Source organism: Gymnodraco acuticeps, unplaced genomic scaffold, assembly GCF_902827175.1.
Source record: "Gymnodraco acuticeps unplaced genomic scaffold, fGymAcu1.1, whole genome shotgun sequence".
In the NCBI taxonomy this organism is placed as follows: Eukaryota; Metazoa; Chordata; class Actinopteri; order Perciformes; family Bathydraconidae; genus Gymnodraco; species Gymnodraco acuticeps.
In genome coordinates, this window is record NW_022990685.1 from 178,407 (window position 1) to 206,129 (window position 27,723).

At 41.2% G+C, this 27,723-nt stretch overlaps 1 protein-coding gene across 1 annotated transcript in view; it reads left to right on the forward strand.

Moving 5' to 3' along the window:
• Window positions 1-27,723, forward strand: part of prdm6 (PR domain containing 6) — a 145,777-nt gene that overhangs the window by 16,734 nt on the left and 101,320 nt on the right. The window contains 1 exon segment of the mRNA XM_034230308.1: window positions 23,750-23,877. Within this exon segment, the coding sequence (XP_034086199.1) occupies window positions 23,750-23,877 (128 nt within the window).

Genomic DNA, 27,723 nt, shown 5'->3' on the forward strand with positions numbered 1-27,723 from the left:
GTTTAACAAGAAAAGAATGGAAATATTTTAGATAAAACACATTTTACAAAAAGGGCAATTCTTTAAATGGAGGGCATTTTCTCTATATTAAAACTGAGTTCTCAAAAAATGTATTCATACAATTACTTTAATGAAAATATACAATTTTTTTACTTTTTGTAATCTTGTGACTTTTTTCCTCAACATTTAATTGTTGTCCTCAGAAAAAAGGTTTAAACTGATATCTCACTCTTAAATACTATTCCTTAGTATTTTGAAACTTGTATTTTTTTATTTCTTTATTGTTTTTGTTGTCTCGGTTTTCTGTATGAATTCAACTACATTTCCATTCAATTGATATGTATAGATAGATGGAGAGATAGATAGATGGATATACTAGAAAAATCTGAATATGAAGTAAAAATAAGAGTAAAGATGCAAATGAATACAAATCCCCATATTATGGTATTTTGAAGCTGAGTAATTAAGAGTCCTTGTCTGGTTGCTGTGTTAGGACCCAACAGAGTGGAGCTGGGGCCCACTGTGGGTTCTCAAACCGGCCTTTGAAGCCCTCTGCCTCGGAGAACTGCTCATCCGATAACCCGGCTCTAACCATCGGCACATTATCGGCTGCCGGGCTAAAACCGGTCATTAGGTCTATTGATGAAGAAGCCTCACACGCAGATCCCATTAAAACTCAGTGTTTGTTAAACTCGCCTATTGACGCCCACCAAAACGGGAAGAGATATTTGTTCTATAGCCAATCAGGGAGCTTGTGTCATGTTGTCTATGGTGTCCAGGAAGGGCCAGTTTTAATTAAGACACTTGCCGTTACGTCTGCGTGCAACAGGGGAGGATTTTCTGCCGCTGCAGTATTTTACGGCTCGACACATTGATCCCCTGCGAGGCAAGACTCGATGTGTGCGATTATGGAGGAATAATGATTTAACTCTCAGGCCCAGAGCTTCACTGCTTCTCTAGTTAGTCATGAGAAAGAGATCTAAACATATTTTATATCTATCTTATGTTTTGTGATCTTTCACTCTGCACATTTGCAGTTTGTTAATGAATCAGTTAATCAATTGATGGTTAGGCTTCAAATGAAAAGATAAATAATTATATTTCGTACTCTGGCTCCAGTTTCTCTTGTGCGAGGATTTGCTGCTTTTTTCTCTTTTATATCATTGTTCTTTCAACAAAATACCTAATGATATATTGCAGTTTACCTTCGTAAAACAAAATTGAACCAAAGAGAGGAATGTTTTTCATACCCTTGTATAGTTAAACAAAATGGAAAGGAAGGTCGGAAGGAAGTTACTGCAAAAAAAAAAAAAAGGACAAGAAGAAAGATGATATTATTTATTTTTATACTGTGCTTATCTGAATCTGCCAAGTAACCTGAAACTGAGTGAGTTTTTGGGCTAAGTGACGTTTATTTTTTTACTTTCTATACTGACACTAAAGTAAAAATACACAGTCCTCCTCCGGGTCCTGAATTCATTGTTTAACTTAAAACGGGAAAGAGCATAAGATGAAGTCACGTGTCTAAAAGAAAGCATACATTTGCTTTAGCTAAAGAAGAAGAGGATCAATGTTCAGAAAGAACACCGGAATCTAGAGGGAAGGAAAAAGAAGAATGGAGAAAACTAAAAGCAGAGATAATAAGGGAACTTTCCTTTATTATATTAATGATAGCTCGTGACCTTTTTACCTTTCAGTATTTTTATTGTCTTGTAAATTGCAACACGCTTGGATAATGGCCCCAGCTCAGAGGATATTGGATTACAGAATTTACAACTTTTTGATTACCATATTACTTTATTATTAAGGGTGCGTTCACACCTGCCTTGTATAGTCCGGTTGAATCGAACCCTGGTGCGTTTAGCCGCTTGGTGCGGTTCATTTGGGTCGGTGTGAACACAGTCCGAGACCTCTGAAGTGAACTAAACAACCGGACTCTGGTCCGCTAAAATAGGTGGTCTCGGAACGCTTGCTTGCGAACTCTGGAGCGGTTCATTGCTGGTGTGAACGCAGTCTGCACCAAAACATAGGAAGCGTAGTATTTACGTGTCACAAGAACGCGGATGTCTTCAAAATCTTTAGCGAAAGAGTCTTTCAAGACATCCGCGGTTGTTTAGTTAAAGAGTGAAGCAGAATGAAGTGTTGAACAGTGTCGTGTAAAGTAAAAATTCTCCGTCAGCTACATAAAAGTAAGAACACCTGTCGTCGGTGAAACGCCCCTCGTTACTGCAGAACGTCTCTCATTATGTGTTATAATGTTTTTTAACGGACGTTGTCTGATTATATAATCATATGCGCGGGCCGCTAGTGTCTGTTGATCTCCAGATTAACAGCAGCATGAGAATAACCTGCCGAAAGTGCCGATGCTCCATGGCGGAGGCTCCGGTAGAAATTGCCGGGATTTGCGTTTTTACCCCCTTAATGTCTGACCAATGGTTGAACTGCATTTCCGTGCACATGACTTGTGTTTAAAGTTTATAATCCATTTGAGTTTTGCCCGTGTGAACCGCAAACCGAACCTTCTGAGAAATGAAACAATGTAACAAACTGTCGTCTGGTGCGCACCAGAAAACGGACTATTAGGTGTGAATGCACCCTAAATTAACTGCTCCTCACATCTTTGCAACTTCTGTACTGACTGCAAATTATTTGTACTTTCCAATGATTGGTTAGGAAAAATGAAATAACCTTCGCAAACAGAAATGTTCATTCAATCTAATAATGATCTGTTGAATGATGAATGTTTACAGTAAACAGTAAACAGTTACTCTAGCCATGAGATCAATAAAGTATTTAAAGAAATATAGTATTTTATGTGAGTCGTATTAGAAGAAAGTGGATTTACTGCACTTTGGTCAAATTCAACCTCAAACTTGTATTGTTGTTGACTAGGGTTGGGTATGAAGAACCAGCTTCCAACCAGTTGCGTGTCTCCAATAAACTGAGATTCTATAAGACACATATGTCTCAATTTTGTATTGGTTCCAATCTTTTGCATATTTCATATTTCTCCCGATTTAAATATGATGAGCATTTTAGAGTCCATAAAAGTTAACAGTTTGAGTACAAATCTGGAGAGCTAACGTGAAATATTTTGTTACGAAGTATGGTATTATGTTGGTTGGACTTAGTTGTTGTATGATTCAAAAGGAACAGGACTTATAAAAGTCAGCACATTTTTGTTTCGGTAATATTTATCCTTTTTCTGTATTGGAATCTAAACCAAGATTTGATAAGAACTGGTTTTGGATGCCCAATCCTGTTATTGAGTAACATTAAATATTCCCACTTGTCAGATCATACTTGTTGAGGGAAGGGCAAGCTGTTTCCCGAGGATTCAAACTAATGTACTGCCGGGCCAAAACCTTGAGGCCTTTCTGATTGAAAAGTATGTGCAGTAAAAACAGGAGAACCGTTGTGAAGTCACAGCTCTGACCTTGTCCTCGGGGGCTTTTTTACGGGAGTTTTCTTTTGGACAGATCTGAGACAGCGCGAGTTGTCAGCACTGAGTCAGTGAAAACAGCCCGGAACTTCAGAGCGGCAAAGAAAAGAACCTCAGCTACACAGTTTGAGGCAAAATATTTTGTTAGTGTGGGATGTTGATGAGACTCATGAGGATAAAGCAAATTCCAAAACGCCTGTTGGCATCTCGGCTTTTTACATCTTAAAACTCTATTTTCTTTGTCTGTGTCTTGGAACAGAATCACAGCTTTTGACGTCTTGACTTGGCTGTTGGTCTGTCCGTTGGTGTTTGTCTGAATGTCCATCATTGTATTCCCACTGCATTCCCTGCAGAATTCCCATTGACTTTGTGTTTTCAGTGGTTTGTGGTCACACCGTCCAGTAAAGGGTTCTGTAATGTTTTCTTGACTGATGTCATTATTTAATGTTTATGTAACTGTCTACAGTACATTCTGGGTTTTATTAGAGGGTCGTTGACATCATCCGTTTGATTACATAATAACCAATGCTTTTATGTCAAACTGCAGGTTTTGGTTTCCTGTTCCTGCTTTGCTTGCAGTGAGGCATTTTAGTTTTTATTGATGGAATTTGGAAATAAAAGCAGTGACTACACTGATACAATGCAGCAGTTCAGTGGGTTTCATGTTTATCTGAGAACCCTTCAGAGGTTCATGGGTACAGTGAAGAGATTAAAGGGCTGAGCCCTGTCACTGGCTTTCTTTGATGTAGTATATTTTAAAAGAAGGTAGCTGTTCTTTTTTCTCAGATAGAACCTCGTAAATGTCTCTGCAAACATTGTTACACGAAATGTGCTGTGCAACATTTGTTTTTCTTCCCAATTTGGAACATTATAGGGACTTGAGTTAATGAGTTATTGGATCACAGATCTAAAAACTATAGTCAGTTAACTTGTGAAACACACTAAGTAACTTTGAGTTGTATACACTGTTGGAAAGAGGATATTCCTAGCTTTCTAATGATATCAGGATTGTTTTTTGTACTCCAAATATTAAGCAAAATATGTCACATTATATAATGACTGTCACCGAGTCATCATTTTGAGAAAAAGGCCTTTAAAGTTTCCTCTTCTCTGGAATCCATTGATCTGATTGATTATTAGCGGACCGAATTATCAAAATACTACGGCGAGTGTGTGTGTATGCGTGTGTGTGTGTTTTTGTAATTTTGGGTTTGTGTGTATTGTGTTTGTTTCCCGGGGAAAACACTCAGGAGAAACACTGGCTGTTGTTATGCCTGCTGTGACGTCAAGTTACTCCGTTCTCCGCTTGTATTTATGCCGTCACAAGCTTCAAAGTTGTATTTATCATCTGTATTTTCCGAAACAAGTTTAATATTCTAAAAGCCAAGACTTTGTTTGATTGAAATCATATGAAAACAAACTGTAACGGACCCTGCCGTGTTATCTATGATTACTACAGTATACGCCTTACATTCATAATTTCAGCCGGAGGGAGGGGGGCGGCGCTAAGAAAGAGCAGAGTGGCGAGTGAGAGCTGTCATCCACCCTTTACAAGCTTAAAAAATGTATTTATCGTGTGATTTTGGAAATAAAAGTTTCATATTCTGAAAGCCAAGACATTGTTTCTTTAAAATCAAACAAAACACCCGAACCCCGAAAAACTATTTTTTTTACACAAATCCACGTTTATCAACGTTTTTCACGTTTATCACGTTTTTCAAGCGTCTTTGAGTTGTGAAAAGCGCTATATAAATAAAATGCATTATTATTATTATTATTATTATTTTGAAATGAGCCGTTGCGACTTCCGACTGATTTCGATAGAGCGGGTCACATATTTGAATCAAGTTTGTTTCAGAACAGTTATATCTTACACAGGCTCCGCCCTCTACTGGACTCTATGGGTACTACCTCTTAACCATACTATGCAAGCATTCACCTACTGAGATATCTAGAAACGTACCTGAATGCGTGCGCAAGCTCACCGTATATAAGGCGGCCTCGCCTCCTGGCTGTCATCCTTTTCTCTTCAGCGAGCAGGTTAAAACAACTGAGACGTAAACAAGAAAAGAAAGAGATAGAGAATTTAATCATGGACTCACCACTCCTTGAGCCCTGGCCCTGTCCTACATGCCCTGGCTTAATCGCAGGTGCCGATCCCCACCGACTCTGTTTTGAGTGTCTGGGGCCTGACCACGCCGCGGACGGCCTGACCCAGTCTCCGGCCTGCAATGCCTGTCGTATGCTCCCATGGCTCAGCCGCCGGCATCGTCTGGAGCACTTTCAGGCGTATTATGTCTCGCCGGAAGAGGCGGAGGACCAGGAACTTGAGGTGGTGGAAATGGAGGAACAGGATGTCGCCGGGGAGGTGCCATTCTTTTTTCGCCATTCCGGCAGGCCAGGCGGCCCCGTTCGTCGAGGAGGAAGACAACGAGGACGCCTCAATGTCTGGTGCTTCCGGGTCCGGCGTCCAGGAGGGTCCACCGCACAGGCCTGCGCGTCAAGACTTCCCTGCGGAAGACCATGGCGGCGGAGCGTGTAGGCCTACCGCTCCCCCCGCCACTGCCACCGAAGCCGGTAAGCCGCCTCCGTCAGGGGTTCTACGGCCCGGTTCTATGGCGCAGCCGGCCTTCGACGATGTGGCGGCAGCCACTCAAGACGAAGGCTCCAGTGAGAATCCTTAGGGTGTAGGGCTTCTCGGACACAGTGTGTTCCGGCGTGCCCCCCCTTGATGAGAGCCTGGCGGCCCATCTGCTTCCACAGGCAGCTGGATGGGCGGAGGGGAAGAAACCTCAGCCCCCGCTGCCTTGTGAGCAAGATATCCTGGAATATTTGGACAAAATATTCCGGCTTGGAACGCAGATGGCGGCAGCGGGCAATAATCTTGGTGTGTTGGGTGTCTCGCTGATCACCCCTCAGCAGGACATCCCCGCCCCCCCCCGCCTCAGGACGGGAGCGATTATTCAGATCGCTGCATTGGTCAGATGAACAATCTGATCCACGATGTAGCCGCCGCAGCTGGACGTGTGATGTCCCTGGCCACAGTGGCGTCACGTCACGTGTGGTTGGGACTCACCGCGCTGTCCAGGAAGGATCGAGATGATCTCCTTGGGGCCCCCGTATCCACGGAGGGGCTCCTTGGATCGATCACCTCGGTCACACAGCGCAGAAGCTCAGCTGCATGCTGCCGCTGGCTCTTCCTCGGGCTCCTCCTCAGGCTCCTCCTCAGGGTAGGGTAGTGTGAGAAAAGTTTTTAGAGAGTACTTGTCCATGGACAAGTGAGTTTGGCAATTTACTTGTTCGAATACATTTTTCACTTGTCCATAGCTATACTTTGTGCATGCATTGCTGCACCTATTTTAAATATGATTAAATATCAACATAAAGCATACAAGAATCTGGGTTACTATAGGTAACATTTTATTGTTTATTTGTTAATATTATTCACAGTGTCTGGTTTCTGAACTTCCACCATCAAGGCACATCAAATGAATGTCAGATATAAAATAATAAGATAAAACAACTAAGTACTAACAATATAATGTTTTCTCCTCTGTGGGATTAGTAGATGTGCTAGCAGAAATGTATGACTTCAGGCTCAGGGTGGTTGTTCACTGCAGCTCTCTCCCGAGCTGTGGGGCAGCACTCCACTGGTTCTCCTCACACCGAGCTGTGGGGCAGCAGGCACAGGTAAGTTGCTGTTCACTGCAGCAGGCTTTGGGGCAGCTTTGACATACCTCTTGGTCTTAGCAGATGTTTTCCATTTCTGGATGGCTGGCTCTGGGTCAAACTCTGCCACTGTGGTGGTGATGTGGCTGACCCTCATGAGTGACCCCAGAGTTTCATTGGTCATCTAGGATTTTCTGGATGTTTTTATGAGCTTCCTAGCTGTGGCTCCTAACACAGTGTTATGGGGAATGGAAGCTCAGCTGTGTATTAACACAGTGTAAGTGGATGGACAGGAAACTGAAACAGGGTTACTCACTCCAGTGTCCCTCCTCCATTCAATGGCATACGAGAGGCAAATCTATCATCCCAGGAGGAGATTTCCTTTCGGCAGAGATTCAGGCCCTGGTGCAAAAACAGGCGGTGTCTGTTGTGCACCCATTACATTACATTGCATTTAGCTGACGCTTTTATCCAAAGCGACTTACAATAAGTACATTCGACCAGGAAGACACAACCTTGAAGAAAACAGAATCATATAAGTACATCAGGTTTCATAGAGCCAAACCCTCAGCACAGAGAGAAGGGGCTTTATTCCATGTACTTCCTGGTTCCCAAGAAGACAGGAGAATTCAGACCCATTCTAGATCTCCGCAGGCTGAATAAGCACATCAACTGCAAAAAATTCCATATGTTAACTATAAAACAGTTATTGGATCTAGTGCAGCCGGGCGATTGGTTCACAACCATCGACCTGAAGGGCCCTTACTTTCATGTTGAAATTGCTCCAGAGCATAGAAAGTATTTGCGTTTTGCCTTCCAATAGCCTACAAGTACCGTCCAGTTACTCCATATCCTCACGCACTTTCAGCAAATGTGTGGTCGCATGAGGGTTTTCTTTTATCTGGACGACCTCATAGTCATGGCCAGGTCCAGGGAATGGGCAATTTTTCACACAGCCCAATTGATCCTACACTTAACTAAGTTGGGTTTTGCGGTCAATTGGAAGAAGAGCAATCCCATACCTCACCAACAGGTGCAGTATCTGGGGATGGTGTTCGATGCAGGCAGGCTACGCGCCACCCTGTCAGAGAGCAGACAGGCATCCCTGCTTCGGGCAGTTTGCAGACTGCGACAGGGGGCAACGGTGACAGCTTTGACCATAATACAGACTCTGGGTCTCAAGGCGGCTGCTCACCTTGTGGTGCCGCTGGGGTTGCTGCATATGCGCCGCCTGCAGAGGTGGTTTGCTGGCCGTCCTTTAGATCCCAAGAGGCACAAACAATGTCCCCCAGTGGGGGGACAACCTCCGATACTGGGGGTCCCCAGAGCATCTCCGGAGGGGAACTCCACTGGGGCAAGTGACCTCCTACATCACGGTGTTCACAGACACATCCGTGACAGGATGGGGGGGGGACCTGCCTAGAGAGAGCTATAGGTGATCGCTGGTCTCTGACAGAGACACGGCACAGCAACCTTCTAGAGCTACGGGCAGTAGTGTTGGTCCTCCAGCATTTCCAACCCTTAATACAGGGCAAACATGTGCTGGTGAGGAGTGACAACCGCACCACAGTGGCGTACATCAACAGGCAGGGCGGAGTTCGCTCCGCCGCCTTGTTGACCACAGCGGAGAAACTGTGGTTGTGGGCTTCAGAGATTGTGTTGTCTCTGAGAGCCCTCCACATCCCGGGACTGGAAAACAGGGGGGCCGACCACATGTCAAGAGGAGGTGGTGAAGCAGATCTGGGCCCAGTTCGGGAGAGCGGAGGTGGACCTGTTCGCCAGCCACCGCAACAGCCAATGTACCCTGTGGTTTTCCATGGCTCGGCGGGACAATCCACCCTTCGGGGTGGACGCGTTTGCACACGAGCGATGGCCAAGAAAGCTGCTCTACGCCTTTCCACCGCTGCGCCTTGTCGCCTCATTCTCCTGGGGAGGGTGAGACGAGAACGTCTGTCAGTCATCCTAGGGGCCAAGATCGCCGCAGGGCGCCCTGGTTCGCAGAGGTGACACAGATGATGGTGGGCCAGCCCTGGGCGATTCCTCAGTTCTGGGGGGCGATGTCTCAGGAAGCAGGTGCAACCTCTCCAGGCTCTTGAGAGGGACAGGCTGAGACAGGGGGGATTGTCTGACAAAGTTATTCAGACTATCCAGGCAGCAAGAGCAGGATCCACCACAGCCTGTTACAGGCCAAAGTGGTTGGGATTCCAGCGATGGTGTGAGGAGCGGAGTCTAGAGCCCCTATCTTGTACGTTGGGCTCTATTCTGTCCTACTTACAGTTACTGGTGGACAGGGGGCTTGCTCATTCCACAGTTAAAGTGTATGCAGCAGCCATTTCGTCCTGCCATGAGGGATTTGGCGGCAGGTTAGCCTTCAGTCAGTCGCTTATGTCGCGGTTTTTGCAGGGGGTCAGGAGGCAGCGCACAGTAGTGCACGCCTCCTACCCGCAATGGGACCTGCCGTTGGTGCTTGAGGCTCTGGTCACAGAACCATTTGAGCCTCTGGAGCTCTCCTCTCTGAAAGCACTGTCATGGAAGACAGTGTTGCTACTTGCCTTGACTTCAGCCAAGAGAGTGTCCGAGCTGACCACTCTGATCCGGGGTGACCGTAGTGGGGCGACACTCAGACGGAACCCCTCCTTTGTTCCCAAGAGCCTAAGGAGTTCGTGCAGGTCAAGGGCTATTCAGTTAGGTGGCTTTAATCTTCCACCCCATATTGGGGCCAGGGAGGCTAAATTGCACCTCCTCTGCCCGGTGCGTGCGCTAGCATGTTATGTGGAGCGCACGGCTGCCTTTAGGCGCACTGAACAGCTGTTTGTGTGCTTTGGAGTTTGTGTGGCCGGTAAAGCTCTGTCCAAGAAACGCCTGGCAGGATGGCTCTGCGAGTGCATTTCACATGCCTACGGAAAGGCGGGGAGAGCCTTCCCCACAGGGGTCCATGCACACTCTACACGGGGTATGGCTGTGTCAACAGCCTTATTCAACGGCGTGAGTGTGGAGGCCATATGCACAGCGGCGTCTTGGTCCACGCCAGGCTCCTTCATAAGGTTTTATCTCTTGGACATGTCTGGCTCCTTGTCATCGTCTGTGCTAGCTGGGGCAACACAGAACTGGTGAGGGGGGGGGGGCTGTGGGTCAGTAGGTATCTGACCCCCCCTGGACATAATGTGTTCCCATGCTCCTTAGAGACCCGGGGAACATGGTGCGCAGTAAGCCCCATGCAGGGCTGGAGACTCTCCCCGCCTGCCCATAGGCAAGCAAGCCTTGCTCACTATTTTCCATGCACACTCTTCACAAGGTAAGCGTGTCTGAGTGTGCTCTACCAGCAGAGTAAGCCAAGTAAGCTGCGGCCCTGACTTCTCCACGGTCACAACCGGAGGAGAAGAAGTTGCGGTGCAGTGGCTGTTAACCAAAAGCCGGTCAGGGGCACTGTGATGGGTCGATGTTGTTGGACGACAGGAGTCCAGTAGAGGGCGGAGTCTGTGTAAGATATAATGGGGGGTTACGTATTGTAACCCTAGTTATATAAGCACAGGTGGAGCCCTCTACTTGGGGCCCTGTCTGTCCCATGCCACTCGCTAAAGAGGGTGTAGGATGAAACTCAGCTAGGCCCGCCCTGAGGGACCGGCTACGTTTATAGATATCTCAGTAGGTGAATGTTTGCATAGTATGGTTGAGAGGTAGTACCCATGGAGTCCAGTAGAGGGCTCCGCCTGTGCTTATATAACTAGGGTTACAATACGTAACCCCCCGTTTTAAGAAGATGTGTGATGCTTATAAACTGATAGGTGTTTCTGCATTATTGGTTGAAAGATTTGAAAGTTAGGTAAGTACAACAACCAGAGACTAATCTAAACAAATCACTGTTTCAAAAGAGACTCAGATAGAGCAAACCTCCACTAAGGAAATGCCGTATATTGCAATAATAACAAAAGTGACACATAGTCATTGTGTCCGACCAGTAATGAAGGGCCGCTCCTATATGTAATGTTTTTTTTTCCAAGTCTCATGAAAATTGTTCTGGTCGTTTTTTGGTTATCTTGGTCTCAGACAAACAAACACAACCGAAAACGTAACTTCTTCAATAGGGGCTAGAAAGGTCTTGTTGGCCATCACTGCTGCCGCAGATATCTTATATTTGAAGTGTTGATGTAAAATCCTCTTTAGCATATGTTAGTTATGTTAATCTAACACTCCTGTAGAACAAAACTATTTTTGGCTCCCAGGAATTCATTTGAGTAGAACATCAGACTGTGGCCACCATAAACCACCAATTACCCACGGCGCTGTTTGGTTAAACCCACTCGGGTTAACTCAGTTCATTTGTCCTCTCTGTGTGACATCAGCCTGTAGGCATGGTAACTGCAGGAGGTTCAAGAACAAAGACTAGGAGTTTTCCATCATGACCCTCATGTTAGAATAATACAGTGTGTGCTTGTGAGTTGTACTTTTTTTACAGTGTACCCTCCCCTGTGTCGGTGTCTGCTGAGGTTTCACTTGCTGTGATGAATTAAAGTGCTAACAGTTACACATTCACTTCAGGCCAGAGTTTTAAACCATCTCTTGATCTTCTTCTGTTAGATCACTTAGCTTGAGCATTAATCAATAAAATTACTACTTGAACATACAGAAAAAGGGTCTATCCCAGAGGTCGGCAACAGGCGGACCGCGGTCCGGACCCAGACGCCGACCTATACGGACCTATACGTTAGGGTTAGGGTAATGTTGTGAATCGAGTGGCCCATGGTGATGGTGGGGTTATGGTATGGGCAGGCGTATGTTATGGACGACAAACACAGGCCACTCGATTCACAACATTACCCTAACCCTACCCCTACCCCTCACACCAGATACTGACTGGTTTTCGGACCCCCCCCAGACCCCCCCAATAAAGCAAAAATGCACGAGCCAGCCGAATTACTATTGATACTGCAAGGAGACGTATTGTGTGAAAAGAAATGGAAGATGTTGTTTAATTTCTGATATATTTATGATCCACGTCACATATTCAGTTTCCGTGGCTGTTCTTCCTGTTTGTCTAGAAGTCTTCTCATCAGGGCTCTATAAATAAAGAACTAAGGCAGTTGTGTAATATGTAATGCAGCCGAACCGTGTATTACCATGCCGTTATGTGATGACTTCCAAAGAGAAAAGCAAGCACACTCGGAATAAAGTATTATTTTCTTTTTTAAAATGTTTTTCAGATTTCATATCGCATTAACACCATATCCCAACATGCATTGCGGCTAAACAATTCAATCACCAAGCTTCTAGCTGAGGATCTTGGGTAATCAGTTCAGTGGGTTTGTGTTGTGTATCGCGATGATGCTCGAAATGTCCCTTATAGGCCTACGTCTGTTTCCGGTGACTTTATTTTGAAATTCAGTTCCTGAGAAACGGCTAAAAAGCCAGAGATTATAGAATTAAACGAATAAATAAAAACAAGGATAATTGTGTGTTATTGTTATTCAGAAAGGAATAACAAATTAGAAGGAACAAAATATTTAAAAAAAATACAGATTTCATTATTCTGAGGCTCTGAGCCCCATTTATTTTACTCACAGACGGCAAAAAAAGTCTGACATTATACGATTTAAAATAAAAACAATAATCGTGGCTTGATATTGAGTAAGAACCAGTAAGAACATGTTTTTATGAACCGCACAGCTTCCGATCTACCAAGACCCGACGGACAAAACGTGGCATATCATATGCACGCAAAACTCGGCATCAGATCTCAATGGGAATGGTTAGCGTATTATATACACGCAAAATCGGACTTCTGCGTATCTATTGCACGCATTTCCAATGTGTAAAGTCGTGTCATTCGTACGCAGACTGAAGAGAGTGGGTTGCTTACCTCAGTCCTGCTAGTGTTGGTACCTCTGTTCTGTAGGTGTTGGTAGCTCTGTCCTCTAGATGCTGGCACCTGTATCCTGTAGATCAGTGGTTCTCAACTGGTCAGGCCTCGGGACCCATTTTTTTCTTTGTCAATAAATCGCGATCCGAAATTTTAAACCACTCAAATCTATTAAAGAAAAAATCATGCTGTAATATATACGCTTTTCAGCATACAATATTAATTAAAGTGAAGTACAGTGCATATATCCCTTCACAGAACTAAAGTATGCTTTTAAAAAAGGTTTAATGAGATGATGGAATCAAAGATGAACTGTATAACATAAAAAGGCACACATGCTGAAAATCCAACCGCAGAAAAAAGTCCGGAGGGATTCCCCCCCAGGAGATTTTTAGAAATACTAACATATAAACTACGCATTCTGGTACACTCTGAGAATAAAATAAATACATCTATTACTACCCGACATTTTAATAATATTTTATGCCATTGTTTGTGTTTCACTTTGTTCTGACAGCTGAACTTGCTGCTCCACACAGAGAGAAGAGTAAAGAGGAGATAGTCTGTGTGAATTACTTTAAATTGTGGGTAGATAGCCCCCCCCCCATTGTTCTGTGACCTGTCAAACATCAAACCGGGGGTCATATTTCATTGTGTTCATTTTTATCTGAAGTTGTACCCATGGATGTATAAAGAATAGTTCTACCGCAAAGTTATTCTCCGTGGGGACTTCCGGGGGTTACCTCACTAACACTGGTGATGGTACCTCAGTCCTGTGGTTGGTGGTACCTCTGTCCTGGTGGTGGTTGTACATCAGTCCTGTCAGTGATATTTCCTTAGTCCTTTTATTAATGGCACTACTGTCCTATTGATGGTGGTGGGTATGTCCAGTTGGCTGTTCACCTCTGTCCTGTGATAGGTGATACCTTAGTCCTATGGGTGGGGGAACATCAATCCTGTTGGCGGTGGCAACTCAGCCCTCTTGGTGGTTGGTATGTCCGGCCTGTGGGTGGTGGTAACTCAGTCTTGTAGGTGATGGTACCTTTCTCCTCTAGGTGGTTGTACGCCAGACCTGTGGGTGGTAGTATAGCACTATTTTGGGTGGAGATATGTTCAAACTTTGGGTGGTAGTATATCAGTCCTGGTGGGGGGCAGTATATAATTCCTCTGGGTGGTGGTATGTCTGACCTGTGGGTGCTGGTACCTCAGTCGTGAATGGTAGTTAGTCTTATGGGTGGTTGAACCTCAGTCTTGTTAGTGATGGTACATCTGCCCTCTAGGTGGTTGTATGCCAGACCTGTAGGTGGAAGTGCGTCTGACATGTTGGTGGTGGTACATCAGTCCTTTGGGTGGTGCTACCTACAGTGTGAGAAAGCAGCAGCCCTGCCTTCAGACTGTTGACTCTGAGGTGAATCAGAGTCGGTTGTCCAAATATTATCCATTTCTCTGAACGATTATTACCCTCTGATTTAAGAGTGGGCTCGCTGCTCAGTTCTCTCGAGTTGCTGTGGAGGTCCAGACTGTTGCTTTTGGGCATGTCGGCGGCGGCGTTGATGGCAGTGATGGCAGCAGGTTTATGAGGCTTACTGCTGAAAACGACAGGTTGTGATTAAGAAAACTGACAGATTTGGTGGACCGAATTCCAGCTTGTCACATACAGGATGAATTAGGAGCAGACTGACTTTATTATGGCTTAATATAGCCTTTCAGTACACATCACAAGACGGCTATGAAGACATACTGTGGTTACCAAAGACTTGACATCAGCTGTATAGAGTGTATGAACAAAGGGTTTTCTCTCTGTCAGGACACTGCAAGGAACAAGTAGGAGGAGGTGGATGAATGAATAAGAGACAGGAAGATAAACTACTCTTTAGAGATTGAAGAGGAATACAAAATAGATTAAGCTTGTTATTTGGATTTAATTTAAGCAGGTAATGGTGGTTTGAAGAAATGTTAAATGCACACTTGAATTTGTTTTCCACAAGTGATGTCTCATGTTGCGTCTGATGTTTCTGAGTGGTTAAAAGAGTAAGGCTGATGCTAGATTATAAAAGACAAGAAGCTAAATTAAAACAAAACCAATTAAAAAAAAGAAAGACATGATACAACAATACTGTGTAAAATAAAAATAAATAAACATACACATCCAGGGCCGGTTCTGACCAATTTGCTGCCCTAGGCGAGATTTTGTCCGGCTAGCTTTTATTTATCCTAATACTTATAAAGGCGTGCCTTGGAAATATTTGTTTACATAAATTGTGATAAAAAGTTTGAGAGCCACTGAGATAACTTAGACTGAAGTTAATATCTAAACACACAGAGTCCTTTACCTCACAGATCTTCCCAGTGTGACAGGAGAGGACTCTCCCTCCAGCTTGTTGTCGGAACATCTTCTATATCCGTTAGCCCAGCTAGCACAAGATTGCTAACAACAACAATCCCCCGGTACCGGTTACACTCTCTCTCTGTCTCTCTTCCCTCTCCTCTCTCTCTCTCTCTCCTCTCTCTCTCTTCTCTCCTCTCTCTCTCTCCTCTCTCTCCTCTCCTCCTCTCTCCTCTCCTCTCCTCCTCTCTCTTCTTCTTCTCTCTCTCTCTCTCTATCCTCTCTCTCTCTCTCCTCTCTCTCTCTCTCTCTCTCTCTCACCCTCGCTCGCTCGGATGCTCACTCGCACTTTGGCTGTGCGCCCATCGTACAGGGCAAATGAAACGTGTAACCGGGGTGAAAAGGGTGTTACTTTCACTTAATGATGAATGTTGTTACATCATGGCCAAAAATTAGGATGAGCGCAAACAGTCAAAAATAGTTTTTTCCCTTCCCAGCGCAGCGCCCACCCAGATCTGGCGCCCTATGCCAAAAACCGGCCCTGTACACATCAAAACAATATTTTGATTAATTACATTTGATGTAAATATTTCTTTTTAAAATGCACTAACAATATCAAGCTTTTAATATCTGTGATTCGGAATTCCATAACTCTACCAATGATATCTGATAAAGGACTGACCATGTTTCTTTTTGTGGAAAGAAAGGTGAAGATGATTAACGTTTATTGTATCATGAATTTGGGAATTACATTTTCTCAAATAATTTTTGAATAATTACTTCTTTTAAAATGTGGCAGTTTTAATAAATACATATAACTCCAATAATAAACTTTAAGAAATAATAAAATATATTTAAAGGTCCCATGTCATGCTTTTCTGGTTATTACCCGTTCCCTTGTGTGTTATGTAGCTTTTTATGCATGTAAACGGTCTGCAGAGTCACAAACCCTCAAAGTACACCCTGTAGGGAGTAAAACACAGAAAAGACCTGTCTGTGCTGCCCCAGAACGCCTCGTTGGACATTTTTATTTTTCAATTGTTTTCTTCCTGGTCACAGTGACGTAACGGTCATAATGACGTAACGGCTCCTCACACACACACACACACTCACTCAGCCTTATATTTCCTCAGCCGCGGCTCTGCGGATTTCCACGGTGTCTCCCTGTCTCGGAGCAGCAAGCCCCGCAACGTCCCGCCAACACGGCACCCAGACCCCATGCAGCATTCACATCTGTTTGTCATTACTGGTGTCATTTTCTGGTTGCTAACAAACGCCATTGTAACACATAATCACTGATGTTCCGCTGTAACGGTGGTGGACTCATCAGAACAGAGTGGGCGAGCTGACCAATCAGAGCACAGTGGGCTCACAGGGAGGGGGGGGGGGGGCAGGAGCTCCAACAAGCCGTTTAGGACAGAGTGTGAATACACATACTATACAGAGATGCTGTATGAGAAACCAATGTGAGTTTGGAACATTGAACAATGTAAATCTATTCTAGTAGACCTCAACAATGGAATTATGATCAGTGGAAATGGCCATGACATGGGACCTTTAATATAAGGGGTTTTCCATGCTTTTTCGCTGAGGAATAACATATATTCAGTTTTTCTGACAGATTTTTCCAGTTTTCTTTCCTATTAAGGCTTTTTCCACTATTTACCATCACCTGCAGGAGGAGGATTCACTAAGATTAAGTGAAAGAGGAAGAGGTGAAGGAGGAAGGATAAGGGGAGGAGGGAGTGGGGAGGAGACATGGTGAGATAAGTTGGTGGAGGAGGAGGAGGCTGATGAAGCGAGCAGATAACAGTAGAATTAGTGGAGTTTCATTGATTAGCTGTAGAACAGAAGCCTACGGGCATTGATCCGCTCTCAGGAACAGTTTAACAGGATTTGGACTGAAAAAGAAAAAGAAGACGACAACAAAGTGATGTGTAGAGAAAGCGAAGAAGAGGAACTTTTTCTGATGCTGATGTTCTGCAGACACAGCTGATTGGTTACTGAGCTTCTAATCATCTGAGAGAAACAGGTGATTGGTCCGTTAGTGGTTTAAATTGCAATGATGAGCTGCACTACTACCACTGCTCCTGGTACTAGGATGGGTTAAAAGCAGAGAACACATTTCACTGTGTGTGCTGTGTGCTCTGCATGTGTGACCATTAAAGAGGGGTTCATCCCTCCCATTCTAATTATATTCTATCAAACATCCTATACCTCTACTTACTTCTCACTTTTACTTCAAATTAGCTACTGTTTGATGGTAATACAAATTGAAGTGATGTATGTTGTAAGTATGTTGAGCTCTGACATTTAAGTCAAATGCTAAATTGAGACTTTACTAAAACAAATACAAACAAGCTTTTCAAAGAATAACATTTAGCTTCATATTCACTCTCAGATTTGTATCTTCAAGCATGTACAATTGCTGTTGAATTCAGACTTGAAATCCCAAGAGACACATATTTCCACCATTACTTAAAGGCACCACAGAAGCAAGTTGTGTTCAATACACCCTGACATTACTATATTGTCCCGTAGACTAATGAAAAGAACAAACACCATAATAAAGTGCTTTAGGTAAGCATTGCCTTAAAGTTGTATCCAGGAGAGGTCAGTGGAACACTATCTAGATTGGTGTTAAGTTCCTAATCAGGAAAACTGCTCTTAATGTTTTCAGTAATCCAAATAAGGGTTCAGGTGGTGTTGAAGTCGATTTAAAGAAGCCCTATTATGCTTCTGGGGCCCCCCCCCCCCTCATGAGTGTTAAAAAAGGTTAATGTTCATGTAAATGGTCTTCAAGTGCTAAAATCCCTGTGTTCCCTGAAGAGGGAGTTTCTCTCCCACATTTAAAAAAAAAAGAAGAAGTGTGTGGCTGTAAAAGTGAGAGAAAGTGTGGTAACACCTTCAGACATGATAGCTAACAGATGCATTAGTGTCTTACTGACACATACGCGTCACACACACGTTGTCCTCTGATGCTGAAGAAGCCATTTACATGCCAGTGTTGCTTCAGAGCTGCAGTTAAGTGTTTTTAACAGATAACTGAACCACATTCCTGTCAGAAAACACACACACGCACGCACACAAACACACACGCACACAAACACACACACACAAACACACAGATCTGTTGGTTGAGCTTGTGCAGACTACTCACCGACAGCTATCTATATTGCATTCACAAAAGTACAAAATATTCTCATTTCACACGATCCGAAAGTCATCTCAACTCACTCAAGTGTTTTTGTTGTTGTGACTTGGCAACTTTATGCAAGATTTAACGACTTTGGAAGAAGCTGCTAGCTAATTTTATTAGCCATCATGAATCCAAAATGTCATGCTCTCATCAAATATAACAATGATAGGCCAACTTTCTAATCCCTGAACGTCAACAAGCCCTCCCAGCTTCGTGCATCACTTTTTAGTGTCCCCATTTTCCGTAGTTGTTTTAGTTTCTTGCAGCGCTTTGTATTTGCAGTGTTTCGTTTATGCAGTGCTTTTAGTGAACACTGTGCATTTGTTGTGAAGTTGGTGAATGTTTTCTAAATGCTGCGCATGTTTTGTCCAGTTGGTGAAGATATTTCTTTACTCGCATGTGTTTTGGTACATTTGTGTTTTTATATTTGCATCATTTGAAAGTGCAGCACATTTCTCCAAATATTACCCATTGCCGCATAAGATCTACAAAAAAATTAAAAACCATTGGTTTAAACAAAGCAATGCATATTCGGCTCCCCCTGTAGCAGCTCTGATGTGTTTGGATATAAAGCTGTGCGCTGCCGAAAGGGTCATATGTCCCGAAGAAACGGAGAGCCAAACCAGGATAATTTATTGAGCTATAAGAAACCAAAGCTGTAGCAAAAAAAGGATTGTTGTGCTCAGACAGAAAAATGACAGGCGGAGCTGTGAAGTCAAACCGGCAGCGTGGCAGTGTTTGCAACATTTTCTACCCGCTGAACTAAACAACATGTTATATTTGGCCGTTCATCTTGCAGATGGAATTTCACAGCGATGGATTCGATAAACACTTTTAGCCAAAATGTCTTTGACGGAGCAGCATCAAGCTAGAAACCAGCTGCTGAGGCTCCAGTCCACTGATGTTTTACTGTACAGCAAGCAGAGGGCCACACAGGTGCTTCTGGTAATGAAAACATAATATAACAGAGTATCAGTGTTGCTACATTCACAATAACATATTACATTCTTTAAAAATGGGCACAAAATCAGCACAAACACAATATATCAGGACAAATTACAAAGCACAGGCATTGTGACAAAATTAAGAAATGCACAATTAATGATTTAGTTTCTAAACAAATTAGAATGGATATGCTTTATTGATCGCAAATTAGGAAATGTTTTTGTTACAGAAACGTGATAAAAAGGCATTGCACATGAATTAATAATAACAAGTAGAAAAAATAAAGATATAAATCTGTAGTGTACACACAATATACAAATATATAATAATAATAATATTGAAAATAAATAAATAATATATTCAAATGTATGGTTACATTAAATGTTAGAAATTCTTGGTCATTTATTTTAAGCTCTTAACTATTTTGTAGGTACTTTATATGTTACTTTTTGGTATAGCACTTTAGGAAATTCAAAGTGATTGACATGTAACAAAGAGATTTAAGAAACTTGGCAGGCCACCTTTGGGTGCTCCCACCTTCCTTTCAGGAAAGTAAAAACCACGGCAGAGCAGGGTGACGTGGGAGGTTGTTAAACGTACTGTCATTCATTTAAATAAACGTCAGTGAAAATGGCTGGGAGTAACAAAAGCTTTAAACAACAGCATAGTGCAGGGAACATAACACACCATACACATGTGTTGGTAATGTATACGAGGACCCTGAGAGACATAAGCATTCCCCCTCATCCAGTGACCCTAAATATACTTTTCCTAACCTTAACCCTAAAACCAACATTTTTATTAATGATTTCTTTGAAAAGCAAGGCTCAAAAACAATGTCCTCACTCAAGCTCTAAAATCTCAGGTCCTCTCAAAGAAACAAGGACAAGTATAAGAGCACACATGCTTTATTACTTTTAAGAAACCCTGTTTGTCGTTTCATCAGCAAAATTACTGTAAATACAGCATTTTATACCAAATTCCCCATCATCCCTGATGCCTCCTGTCCTTCCTGTAAAGGCTACCCTATGAAGCTGAAAAATGCATCCTCCCTCCTATCCCTTCATATTGCTTGAAAGATTGTCTTTCTGGCGTTCATTTTGACACCTTAATTAGTTTTGGTCTTTTTATACAAAAATAAATAGCTGCAAAGATTAGGCAAATGATACAAATCATTAACAGCTTTTTCAATAAGGGATTTGATCAATAAAAATGGCCAGTAAAGTTGTTCTAAGCTTTGTTGATTTACATAAATATCATTACTTTCTAGGCAATCGATGAATCATTTTTAGTAACAAAATTGGCCAAAATGCTGTTTTAAGCCACTCAAATATGATAAAGATGCCCTCCTTCTTGTTTTACATGATATTTTAGTGACTAACAAAACAGGACATCACCTTAGACCTTGAGAAACTGGGATGGACAGTATTCACTTTTTTTCTGACCATTTATATATGAATATTATATTTACAACAGATTCATCAATAAAACAAATAATATTTTGTGAAAGATACAAATGTTTATTAGTTTAGTTACCTGATTTGTTCATTCTAATACAAATAATAAAGACATCTTAGTTTTTAACATCCTTTTTTAAAATGTGTATCTGCCTTTTAAGCATCTTTAGGCTACAGCTGACCAAAGCTACATTCACTTCATGCGGTTCTGTGTGAGGGTTTAGCTAAAATGACAGATTGGTATTTCTTTATGAAAAAGAGAAATATTATTAATATATAAATATTTAGATGGTTGATTGCCAACTTTGATCCTGACATTGTGAGTTAGTTTATAGGAAAATTCTTCCATCTCACCGTTATATATATATATAAAACGTGAGAGATGAAAGATATACTTAAAATATAACTATAGAAATATTGACATATATATTTATACTTTAAGTAATTTCACAAAAGTTCTGATTTACAAAGGTGCATTTTTTGTTAGCTTTTTTGCAAAAAATATGCTGTCAACAAATAGTTTTTGTCATAGATTACATTGACAAAGAAAGACTAATTTGGAGAAAAGTGCCTTTATATTGTGTTTGTTGATGATTTGATAAGCTATTTACATGTGGCTTTTCTTGTTGTCTTGCTGTAGTTGCTATATTATTTTGCATTAGCATGTACAGTATGTACTTGAGCACCGTTTGGGTTCATTGTAATACATATTTTAGTGATAGCTTGGATAAAATATATGGCTAAAGATATTCTGATACACAGACACAAAGAAATGGAGTTGAATTAAAATGATATTTCAAATTTCTGAAATATAGGCTGAAGATTTAACAAGAAATAGGCCTACATTTCTTTGAATCTACTTGTTACATTATGAAATAGATGAGACAGGATGGTGTTCAGACAGATTAAAGTGCTTACACGCAGATAATCATAAATGAGGCTGTTTCCTCTGATTCCCACACTCATTTACTGCATTGATTGTTTGCTCGCTGTATGGACAGCAGAGAGGCCGTCTATTGGCTCAGGTCATCACCTTATAAATGCACTCAACGCCTCCTCAATACAGTCACACTGCATCACCACGGATGGATGGAGGGATGGATTAATAATGAACACAAAGAGAGGCGGAGGCACATTGACTCCTTTTAACCGCTTATTGTGAATTATTCTGTTTGCATGTTGAATTTGTATGTTTGGCACCAGATTACCACCTTTAAAAGTCTTTATAGATCAGTTTCCTCCATTACTGTTCTTAAGTATCACTTCGACATACTTGTACTTTCGTATTTCCTTAAATGCTTCTTAAAGGTGGGGTAGGTAATTTTGGAGAAACCAGCTCGAGATCGCTAGAATTTGAAAATACACGGCCGGAAAAAATCTGCCACTTCCTCACAGAGCCCCTCCTCCAACACACAGGAACGCGCACATGACCAATGAGGGCATGAGATAAGTTTGTGCACAGATGGAAGGCTGACAGGCAGGTAGGCCATCCAGTTACTTTAGCCGGGCCGGCTCAGATGATTGGTTGTACTTTTTACAGTACCACGGCTTCCATAGATGAATTTTTTTATGGGTTTTTGTCAAAGCACTTAAGATATTCATTGCTATCGGGATGTTAAGAGCATTCCATGGAATATAACAACAAGTGTATCTCGAGCCGGTTTCTCAAACTTACCTACCCCACCTTTAATAGAGTGGTGCAATGAATCCTAAAAACTGGAAATGAGTTAGAATTTTAACACTTCTGCTTTCCCTTGTCTCAAACTGTTGTTTTCATGTGTCTTTGGCTAGATGCCGAATATAATATATTTGGTTAACACAAGCTAAAGAGGTTTTGTTCATACATGACATAAAATATGTCAGTAAATACCCAACTTGTTAATCTCCAAAGCTTTTATGTGTCTTAAACAATAAACAATAAACAGCAGCAAGTCTGTGTACATATACACAGTATAAAGGACATGAACCACAATACTCAATACAAAATGTACTAGATAATTTAGACTGCTCTACAATATATTACAGTAGCAGGAAACATATATACACATGGTAGTATATCAATTACATTTGTGTAAGTAGCACTTGTGCCAAAATGTACTGCAGGGGAGGAACCAACACTATGTGAGTTCTCTGCCGGCCAGAGGTGAGTTGTTGTAAAGTGTTATGGCAGTCGGCAGGAATGTTTGCCTATACCTCTCAGTGTGACAGCGGAGCTGAAGCCGTTTGTTGGAGAAGGAGCTCCGCTGTCTGTCCAGCTGCAGGTGGAGAGGGGGGGTGGGGTTATCCATGATAGATAACAGTTTGTTCAGAGTCCTCCGCTCCACCACAGATACAAATGTGTCCAGTTTGACGACGATGACTGAGCCCGCTTTCTCAATGAGTTCATTCAGTCAGCTGGTGTCACCGGCTCTGATGCTGCCCCCCAGCAGACCGCAGCAAAGAAGAGAGCACTGGCCACAACAGACTGGTAGAAGTCTTGTGATCTTTAAGATAACAGAAATATATCATGAAGTTACATACAGTAAAAGATATTCCCAATAAATCCCTGTAAACATGGCTTTTATTAGATTTGTTTGATTATTTATTAAAATGTTGAGTACATTCGGCGGACAAATTGGTTATTAAAAATATTGGTATAGTAGTTGCAGCCTGTGTATTTTATGTTGCTACCCTTCAAGGTGCATAACTATCCTGAAACACCAACACTGTGTGCGTTCCTTCCAATGTAAACAGGTTTTTTAACAAATCAGCAATGCAAAGGACATTATAGGACTTAATTAATCCTAGCAAACCGGGAGCATCTGACTCTATATTCTGCTTTCAGCTCTAAACCCTGTTCCTTTGTGTTTTCCAGATCTACGATGCAGAAGGGACGTTACAGCACTTTATTGATGGTAATGATCCCAGTAAGTCCAGCTGGATGAGGTATATCCGCTGTGCCCGGCACTGTGGGGAGCAGAACATGATGGTGGTCCAGTACAGGTAAGGAAGCCTCTTGATTTCATTTCATCCAAAGGTCACAGGAGTGTGTGCAAAAGCATGTTAGCTGTTAGCTGCCCTCTTATCCAAGAGGGCTACGTCTAATTTGAAGAAGCATTTACAGGGAAGAACAACGCTAACCGCTAATGTTAGCTACCAACTAACTAACTAACTAACTAACTAACTAACTAACTAACTAACTAACTGTTTACTACTACTGATGTTACTTTGGGACTGTTTAAATAAAGTTTGTGTGTCAAGTGTGAATAGCATACTTAATAGAGTATATTTACGTACATAATGACCGCTATGACAAGTGAATATCATAACAAAGCAAAAAAAAACAATTGCTTAGTAAACGAACAGACATAAACATTATATTAGTCCAAACCACTTCAAGTAGTGGAAGATTGCTTGCTTTCTTTACTTTATCATCATCAGATTCGTTATTGGTGTCCAATACGTGGAACAGTAATGCTTACTGCCTGAATTTGTCTAATGAAAGGCATGTTATCCATCATAAGAAAACACTGAGAAGAGGTCCCATTTTTAATACAGAATCTCTATCATGGTTTCTTCTTTCGATTGTTACATTGTTGTGTTGTCTTTCCTTCTCTGTTAACAGAATACAATTGGTAAAAGCAATGTTATTTATATTTCTCTTCTATTATCTTTATTTGCGGAAGGTAATAAGGATACATGTTTTTAATAATGGGTTGATAAGATTAGATTACTTTTTTCAAAAGTACTTTTAACGGATTACATTTTTTAAGTTACCTTCCAAACTTCTGATAATTGTATGAGCTGAAAAATGGATGGTGCCGGTAACAGCCAAACACCCAGCGGGGCAGCGAAAAGAAAGAAAAATAAAAAGAAGAGAGAGTGGCAGCTGCATTAAAAAAATTCCCAACATTAAATAGTGATATTACCTAGGTCTTCTTGAGCCATACACTCTCTTGAGATCTTATCCATTGTATCCTTGTCTTGTGATTGTTGACTGAAAGGGCAAAAGGCTAGACCTACTTTGGTTGAACTATGTAGCTGCGTCCCTGCTTTTGACAAATAGGTGTGCGATTGACATGCAGAGATTGAATGAAAATGTAAATTATTGGTCATGTTGGGTAGGCGCGTTGTTACGTGGGTTGAGAGGCCCTGAGCTCTCAGTGCCCGGGGGCCCCTGGAGGTACTACTGTAATCCGGCCTTGCATATGAAAAATAAAGCATTTAAATTGTTGCCCTTTTTCATTTTTTAATATCCTCGGGATCATTCATTATCAATGTACTAAAGAGGTTTTGAGTTTTACAGGTGTTACAATTTCCTCCCAAAAGATCTAAGATTTTAATAGGGAAAATATGTATGGCTTTGCTGTTAATAGCAAAGGAAATGGTACGATAGCCTTAAGACAAACACTACCTTGTAGTACGAATACTATCAATGTAGGTTCAAAATGTGTGTCAGAAACCTGGCTGTGGCAGTTAAAAAATATCTTGAAAAATGCAATAGAATACAGTTAACATAATGAGACTTTTATGTAGAACCTCTTCCATATGATGCACAGTATATGATGGTGAATATTGTATCTTGATAAGCCTTAACAAAATGGTTTTGTTTATCAACTAATTAATACAATAATGTACACCAGACTGTTCTTTAATAATTAAATGATATCTATGTTTACCAGTACACACTTTGCTTAGCTTATAAAACAAGACATTTCCTACAATTTTATATTACAAATTGGACTTAACTCTGCATAGAGTAGCAACATTTTTAAATACATTCAGCTTTAGAACAACTTAATTTTCTTCTTGACATAGTTTAACATGCCTCACTTACCTGAGGTTGGTGCTGTTTCCTCGCAGTACAGGGATGTCGTGGTACATTTACTGTACAAAGATTAAATCAACAATGCAGTGTATTTATTTTAATAACTACAATCTATGAATCGGGTGCATGTGACCATACAGCAAGCCCAGTTGTCACACTGGAATGTAACAAAGTATATTACTCTTTTGAGGTAGTTGTACTTTAACCAAATATGCTTTCTTTAATTCTGCATTATAGTTCTCTTCCACTACATTTCAGTATAAAATATTGTACTTGTTACTCCGCTCCATTTATCTGAGAGATTTAGTTACTTTAAAGATTCAGATTCTTAGCTAATACAACATATAAATCAGCTAATAAATGGACACATGGACATATAATTATAGGTTAAAGGGATCAAACAGCAGTATACAGAGTAATTGAAATTAGTTCCACCGTTACTAGCTGTGATGAACACATTAATGCACCAATAATCCAGTGGTAATATCTAACCAATCAGTGCAGACTGGACTCTGGTTTCAGACAGAGGGTGAAAAGAGGTGCTGCAGCACAGGCAGTATGAGAACAATAAAGAGCTTTAAGAACATCAAAGCATGTAAACATGTCACAGTAGAAGCAACATTATTAAAGGGTGACACAAAGTCAGGACACATTGTGTTTGCTGTTACAGTCTCAAGAATCTGATAAGATGTTTAAGAATATGGACAAACCACCTAAACAGGAAGTAGCCACCGACAACGAAGACAAAGAAACTGTGTTATCAGAAGTTTGGCATCTTCGGCAGTGAAAGAATGTGCTGATAGCATTGAGTACATGGTGTTGTTGTTGTTGTTGTTGTTTTTGTTGTTCTTAAGGACTCAACAGCACATTTGACAAACTCATTGTACTACCTAAACTGGCTATTCATAATTTAGTTTTTTATTTATTTATTTGCATTTTAAGAAATGATTTGACAAGCTGAATTAGATACAGTTAAAACCAAAATACATTTAGATTTTATTTTTTTTGACAAAATATTAACAATCTTAGAGCACTTTCGAGAACATTCATGTGGTTTTCCCTTTCTTAATTAAGATCAAAATTAAAGTTAAGGTAACAAATAAAACACATAAGCTGTAGTTATGGTTTTATACTGTGTTTGATTTAATATATATTTTATGTAAGGCGATATCAAATCCCCAACTATTTACTCTAAACCTTACCTTATCAATCTAAAAATATATTAGGACATTGCTTATAACATTTTGAAAGGTAATTCAAAGTTACTTGGGCAGTTCTATTAACTGCCTTTGCCTCTTTTGGAATGAGTAAAATATAAATTCCTTTTAAGGGGGAAAAGATTGACATGATTAAATATTCAAATAACTTTTAGAGTATGGTACTAATGTTTATGTCGTCTGAGGACCACCATTAGATTCATAGGATTAAATATATGTATTATTGATTACAATTGTTACACATTATAACTCCTTAATGTAGTTTAACATTTAAGGGGTAGGTCAATAAGGTCACACACCTTCTAATAAACAATCACTCAAAATAATCTAAATATTGGTCACCTCATGGATTTAAGGGTCTGCACACAGTCACAAAATATCACTTTTTATCAAAGGTTTATTTTTGGTACCAAGAAAAAAGAGAACACAGTTTGAGCTTTGACTACTGCAAAAATATATTTAAAAAATCAAACATAACAAATAAAATTGTAACTTCCTATGATAATAACCTTTTACTGAAAAACAAAAAATGTAAAAGAAAATGTTATATACCGTTAAACTGGATATAAAATGTATTTGTATAACTATTCATTATTGATAACAATGACATTCACCATTAAAGTAAAACATTTAATAAATACAGGATTTTGGAAAATAGCTCCAAATAAGGTCTGTGTTTGACACAAATTGAAGAGACAGATCACGTTTTGTTCTACGACATTAAATACATCAGCAGTGACCCCGCTGGTGATTTTTGAAGAGTTTACGTGTCTGAAAAACGATGGTTGTTAACATGTGGCTGAA